This window comes from Micromesistius poutassou (genome assembly GCF_964030765.1).
Source record: "Micromesistius poutassou genome assembly, chromosome: 22".
Lineage (NCBI taxonomy): Eukaryota > Metazoa > Chordata > Actinopteri > Gadiformes > Gadidae > Micromesistius > Micromesistius poutassou.
Window position 1 is genome coordinate 7290931 of NC_140292.1, and position 7017 is coordinate 7297947.

At 48.4% G+C, this 7017-nt stretch overlaps 1 protein-coding gene across 1 annotated transcript in view; it reads left to right on the top strand.

Annotated features, from left to right (window-relative positions):
- Positions 1–756: 756 nt before the first annotated feature.
- ank1b (ankyrin 1, erythrocytic b) overlaps positions 757–7017 on the top strand; it is a gene marked incomplete at its 5' end in the record, with an annotated part of 54004 nt that continues 47743 nt past the window's right edge. The window contains 3 exons of the mRNA XM_084486392.1: positions 757–773; positions 1661–1736; positions 6884–6985. Coding sequence (XP_084342518.1) covers positions 757–773; positions 1661–1736; positions 6884–6985 — 195 coding nt within the window. The remainder of the gene's footprint in view (positions 774–1660; positions 1737–6883; positions 6986–7017) is intronic.

Here is a 7017-nt window from a genome sequence, read left to right on the forward strand (position 1 = left end):
ATTAAAAGAAGACAAACACCCTGTTACCCTGAATCTGAGGCAGTGTTGGGACCATTGCGAGAGCATAGTTCTGTGTGCTCATATACTATTCATCACACCATCGCAATCTTCCACCGTTTTTATGTCCCTTCATCGCTCTGTAAACACATCGTCTTCGTGTTCTGTGTCTAAGGACGTGCAGTGGCTTTCGTGTTTGAATTGCAGCGGGCCTGTTGCTGGCTACAGAGCTTCTCTGCTCACTGAATGAGGTTAGCAGAGATCACACGTTGCTATGCCCTGTCACTAGAATAATGACATTGAACTGTTCTGTCCGTGACTATCATCTGCCCCAAACAGACAGAAGATCTAAGTTATTCTAAGACATTTTCTTTTGGGGATTGAGTCTCTTTTAGGGGTGACAAGACGTTCCCATGTTCCCGGGACCGTCCCCGTTTCTGACAGCCTGTCCCTGGATGGAGCTGTCAACGGGAATGTCACCCGTAGGCTTTAGGAAATCACACAAATCGATTTTGAAACTACAAAGGTCCTAGCTGGCTCATGGATATGAATCTCTAGATGGTTGTGATTAGTCTCTTTGTCTCACGCTGTGGCGTGACCTTGCTACGTGGTCTATTTATCGTCTTTATACCGGATCATAAACAATAGTATTTCAATACAATATACTATGATTCCCGTTCGAGGAGCCTGCTTTGGCTGGTTTGCCAAAGACAAAACACATCATAAACCTTTTGTCCCGACCTTCGACTGCCAACGACCATGGTAATAGGCAAAATGTAAATATGTCCCTTGGGTGGTATTCGCTTGATATATGGACCGCCTAAATTACAAATGTCCCCGTTTATCATTTCAGAAACCTCGTCACCTCAGTTTGTTTGTCGTTATGCTCTGTTGATCGTAGAAACAACTGCGCTGGCTCGGTTTGACCTGCTTGATTACGGGTTTGTTAATTTTTCCCACGATTATCCGTGCGCACTTGCACATGTGAATGTGTATGTTGGTTCATTGTGGAAGCATTCCTAATGCTTTGATTTAAATGATCGCGTGTGCGTTGTTTGTTTGTTTATGTGTATGTTTGACGCCACCCTACGGTGACTCTTTCAATCTCTCTATCGCTGCGCATTTCTTGTCATCATCTATGTTACCTTGCAAAGGACTCGCTGCGCATCACATGCTCTTTGTTTCAGAGGCAACATGCTATCGTGACATGCTAAGAATGTATACAAGTCTGTCGTCTGTCTGTCCTTGTTCACATTCCTCAATACAGGCTGAACAGTGTTTGTTGTGTGTTTAAATCACAACCTGCCCATGTTTGTTCCTTATATACTGTGTGTTCTCCAGTGTCTTCATGTCTTCAGACTTCATAACACACACACACACACACACACACACACACACACACACACACACACACAAGCACACACACACAAGCACACACACCCCTACGTCCAACATGACCATGGCCGGTGCTTGTCATTATGTATCAACCTTATCAAAGTGTATCTGCATTACCATTATGTCATTACCAGGCCTTCCGTGTGTGTTTGTGTGTGTGTGTGTGTGTGTGTGTGTGTGTGTGTGTGTGTGTGTGTCCAGTCCACGTCGACTCCCATTAACTGGCCTTATGTCTCGCTGTGTTGCTGGTGTGCGTGTTGTCTTCTAGGCTCATGTGGTCCAACGCTGGCATGCCCATCAGGTCAGTAGTGCTCTGTGCTCTGAGGAGTCTTCCCACGTCCCGAGTGAACGTGATACACACTCTGTGCTGTGGTTTACCTCCCCCCCCCCCCCCCACCGCTCCCCCTGCCCGCCAAGCCCCGCCCCCCTGTTGCTGTTTACCTTCTTCTTCAACTGCTGCTTCTTCTTCTTCTTCTTCTTCTTCTTCTGTGTGTGTTCGCTTTCTCTCCCTTCCTGTAAGTGAATTGAGTGTGGTGCCAAGCTTTTAATGAAATTGTGATTTTAGGTGATCATCAGCTTTTATTTAGGGGTGGCGGGGGGGAGGGAGGGGCGAGGCATAGAGTAAAAATTAAAAAAAATTAAAAACGGTAAAAGTCGAAACCATTTCTTGGAATTCATCTCCAAGCAATGGTTTCCGGGCCAACGCGGCGTCGGTGGGTTCAAATAACCCCACGACTACGTAATCGTCGTACCGAATCAAAACGTCCTGATGAGGCTTTCGGGGGGCTTTTGGTTTGAGTGTGATCGTGATGGTGACCACCTTGTGACCCTGACTTCCTTCTTGTGGTGGTGGCTTCCCTGGCTCTGTGTGTGTGTGTGTGTGTGTGTGTGTGTGTGTGTGTGTGTGTGTGTGTGTGTGTGTGTTTCTTAGTGTGTGTGTGTGTGTGTGTGTGTGTGTGTTACAGTGTTGTGACCCTGTCCGGCCACTCTCTCCTGCCCTGTGTGGTGGTGCTAAATGTCCCAGTGATGTCGCCTCCACAACGCTCTTTTCTCTTGTGTTTTGGATTGTGTCAGCGGTTGGATTTCCCTGTGGTCTTTATGTGTGGTGTGGTGTGGTGTGGTTGTGTCATTTGTGTGTATTTTTGTGCGTAATGGATGACATTTATCTGTTTGATGTATTCGCTGTATCGTTTATGGCCCTGACATTTAAGATGGGATGTGTTGATTTGAATTGTCGAGGTAGGGTTCAAGGGCCAATGTTTAAAGTGTCTGGTCACGTTATAAGTCACACATACCTTCTGTAAATGTAGACTGGGAAGTTAGTGGAAATGTCCCCAGAGCCCTGTCTACTATACCACTGATGGTTCCATTTAACGTGATGCAAGCCATCTTCACTGGAGGGTCAGGGTTTAGGTTAGAAGATAAGGGTCTGCTTACATGCCTTCAATCTGCTTCTCATCAAGGCCACAGCCAATGAAGTTTCCCCAACAGTTCCCCATTGTTCTTTAGGTAAATGTCCAAATGGAGAGCATGTGATATAATATATTAATAATGATAAGACAAATAAAAATTGCTTACATTTACATAGTGCTTTACAAGACACCCGAATCACCTAAAATAGTGTGCGTTTGTGTTGTTTCGACCCAACGTGTCGGCGGAGGCGGGGATCTCTAAGCGCATAATTGGCAGCAACAGAAAAACACAAACTCAACGGCTATTTGAGGCCACTATGAAAATTCAAGGAAAGAGTAAATAGTCAATCCCGGGGAGCTATCGATTGAACGACAGAATACAACAGAACGGGAACATCAGGCCGAGGAAAGACGAGAAGCAGTGAACAACAATGTGAGGGTAGGGCTTTGATGCAGGGAGTGGCGAAAAAGAGTGCGGCGGGAGGGTGTGTGTGTGTGTGTGTGTGTGTGTGGGGAAGAGATAGAGCTTAGTAGTAAACGTGATTATCGGCCCGAGCTGAAAGACTGAAAGCGGTGGTTGCGAATGAGGGCGATTCGGGCGCACTGACTCTCGCAACGCAAGCAGGCTTTCTGAGGAGATTACTGAAGAGAGTGGAGGGGAGATGTAGAGGTAATGGGGGGTTGGGAGGGGGGTAAGGGGGAGAGGGAGGTTATATAACATGAAATGGAAATAGGGGGTTAAAAAACATGAAATGGAGAAGGGCGTACTTGGAGTAAATGGGTTATTTTATCGCCCGCTGGCGAGTAACTATGTCCTCTCATGGATAGGATGACTTTACTGTCTGCAGGCGAGACGTTCTGCAGGTCTTCTCGTGTTGAGAAGAAAGAAGAAAAAACGGATCCATGGGAATGCATGCTGCTGGACCGCCTGGGAAGATGTTTGACACACATAGACATGCGCACACGCACACACACACACACACACACACACACACACACACACACACACACACACACACACACACACTCACACACTCACACACAGACTTACGTGAGACACATATACACACAAAGTGCTCTTTTACTGCTCACACCCGGTTATTTTCAGAAAACCGCCAGCTGGTAAGAAGTTATAGACATCGTCCTGACACACAGACGACCACTTAGCCACTTAGAAACGAGAGAGACAGGATGCAGTTTAAACAAGCAGGAGAGAAGCAGGTAGCGGCCGAGGAGATAGTTAAAACAGTCAGTAAGTAGCGATGAGTTCAAGTGGGCGATGGTTGTCGAATGAACGGACAGACAGCCAATTGAGCTTCTTGAAGAGCAAAGCAGGATTTGTCTGGCAAACATTTAAACCAGGAGCCCTCAATGGTCATTGCGTCTGTCTGGGCTCTGTGTGTCTGTCCTTGCTCTACGTTTACTTCTAAGGACTTCAAGTGTCGATGAGTGCGTCATTGTTCACTCAGCCTCCTTTGAAGTGCATCATATCAAGCCCCAATGAGAGAGTTGTAGAGAGAGAGAGACAGGAAGATAAAGATAGTGAGAGAGACATAGAAAGATAAAATGAGAAGAGAGAGAGACATAGAAAGATAAAGAGAGAGAAAAAGAGAGAGAGAGAGAGAGAGAGAGAGCGAGAGACGGAGAGAGAGCGAGAGAGAGAGAGAGGTTGGTTGGGTTTCAGACAGAGGTGTCAGAGGAATACAAGAAGAAAGCCGGCTTTAGGTCCGATGTTGGAGGGCTGACAGAACAGGAGATCAAGGGAACGTACAGACGAGGAGAGGCAGAACCAAAGCCCAGGAGGTCTGGGTGGAGGAGAGCAGGAGGAGGAGAGGAGGGATACTAGATGCAAGGGACCAGAAAAATACAAAAATACAAAGATATATCCTAACATAGGGGCCTAGGCATTTTATATAGAAACGGCATCAAACAGAAACAAAAACATCCTCTTCTTGTTCCCATGTTATATTCCTCATGGACCTTCATTCAAAAGTCCCTCGACTCGTTCAATGAGTTGCTGCACGTGTACAGGCAATCTGGCACGGCAAAAACCAACAAATACAGATAGGGATATACATTGAAATAAGTAAATACATAAAAATACAAGTTAGGTAACATGTATTTTGATTCCGACGTCTTTACCTCATTCAATCCATCAATCAGTTATTATTTAAAGTGCAGAATCACAAGGGAGCCCGTTCCCAATACGTTCTACAATTATTACTCATTTTGAAAACACAGGACGACACAGCAAGCAAATCAAACATACAAACAAACCAACTGCAACAAGGATGTTTGCATATAGTAGAAAAATAAAAACAACCCTGTTTACAGTAAAACGCCAAAAGTTAAAATAGCTCTACTAGTAAAATGACGCTTAAAACAAAGACAACACAAGCTCAAAACCTCCAGTGTATACGGTTGCTGTCCGGAGTCTCCGGCGCCTCTGGTACCTGGAGAGCAGACAGCAGCAGACAAACAGCCCACTGCCCCCCCCCCCCCCCCCACCCAGCCTTATTATGATAAGGGCAGACCACGCCAGCGCTAGCTTAGCATAACGACCTCAGCGGGGGCGGGCGCCGGCGCAGGGGCCGCTATGATGCGGGGGCCCTGACAGGCGGGGTCAGGGGTACATTACGCACCCGCTCCCCTGGTGTCCTCGGGGGGCGGGGGGGGGGGGGCCCTGGCGGGTCACACACACTTACAGTAGAGCTGACGGAGGGCCACGCACGGAGATGATGGGCTTAGCGCATCAAACACATTCGCCCGCCCACGCGCTCACAAACGCATGCGTTCACACGCTCGCACGCACGAGCGCGCACACACACGCGCACACACGCGCGCACACACATGCATTCACACTAATATGCATTCAGACTCACACATACACACATGCATTCACACTCACACATACACACACACACACATGCATTCAGACTCACACATACACACATGCATTCACACACACACACACACACACACACACACACACACACACACACACACACACAATCTCACACACACACACACACACATATGCATTCACACTCTCTCCCACACACAGACACACACACACACTTACACACACACACAAACACACACACACACACACACACACACGCATTCACACTCACATGCACACATACACCCACACAACTATGACTGAACTGCCTGACACAAACGCATGCACACATATGAAAAGCATCCACACACACATACAAAAGCACACACACACACACACACACACACACATACGAAAGCACTGCCACACACACATACGAAAGCACCGCCACACACACATACGAAAGCACCGCCACACACATATACGAAAAGCACCCACACACACATACAAAGGTACACACACACACACACGTTGGAAGGCCTACCTCCGGGAGGAGATGGGACAGACGGGGAGGTGTGTGAGCCAACGTCTGCCAGCGTGTGTGTGGGCCGGGTCGGAGCGCTCAGCGTGCAGACGACCAGACCACCGTGGCTGAGGCGTCCCCCCCACCCCCACCCCCCCCCCCCCCCCCCCGCCCTCACGTCAGAGTCAGAGCTCAACGGGAACAACACCATGAGGATGAGGAGGAGGATGAGGTGGAGACGATGGAGGACAGCCTGGAAAGGGGGGCGGGGGCGGGGGCGGGGGCGGGGGTGGGGGGGTGGGGGTGGGTGTGGTAAAATGGTGTTTGAACAGAAGGAACTAAGGTCTGTCCCTAGCCGTGGTGGGGTGTATATGTATATATCTGTTTATCCTATATGTTTTCAGTGTGACTTCTATTGTTTCGTGTGCCTTCTCTTGAGGTTTATTTCGTGTTTAAAGGGATGAATGGCTCATGTCACCCTGGGTCCTATTGATTTCATTGTCGTGCAACTTTGTGTGTGACTTACTCTCCTGTCCTTCTGCCTTCCTTCTTTCGGAGGTTCTTCTCCTTTTTTCTACTTCGGTGTTCCCAATCCCGATATTCCTTCTTCCTTCCTCCCAGTGTCCCTTATCCCCCCCCCCACCCCCCCCCCCCCCCCCGCCCCCGCTTCAGATTCCTGTTTCCTAACTCCTACCTCCTCACTCCTTGTCGCAGGCGGATGCGGCAACCAGCTTCCTCCGCGCCGCTCGTTCTGGGAACCTGGACAAGGCTCTGGACCACATCAAAAACAAGATTGACATCAACATCTCCAATCAAGTAAGGAGCTAGAGCCGCTTATCAGGGGAAAA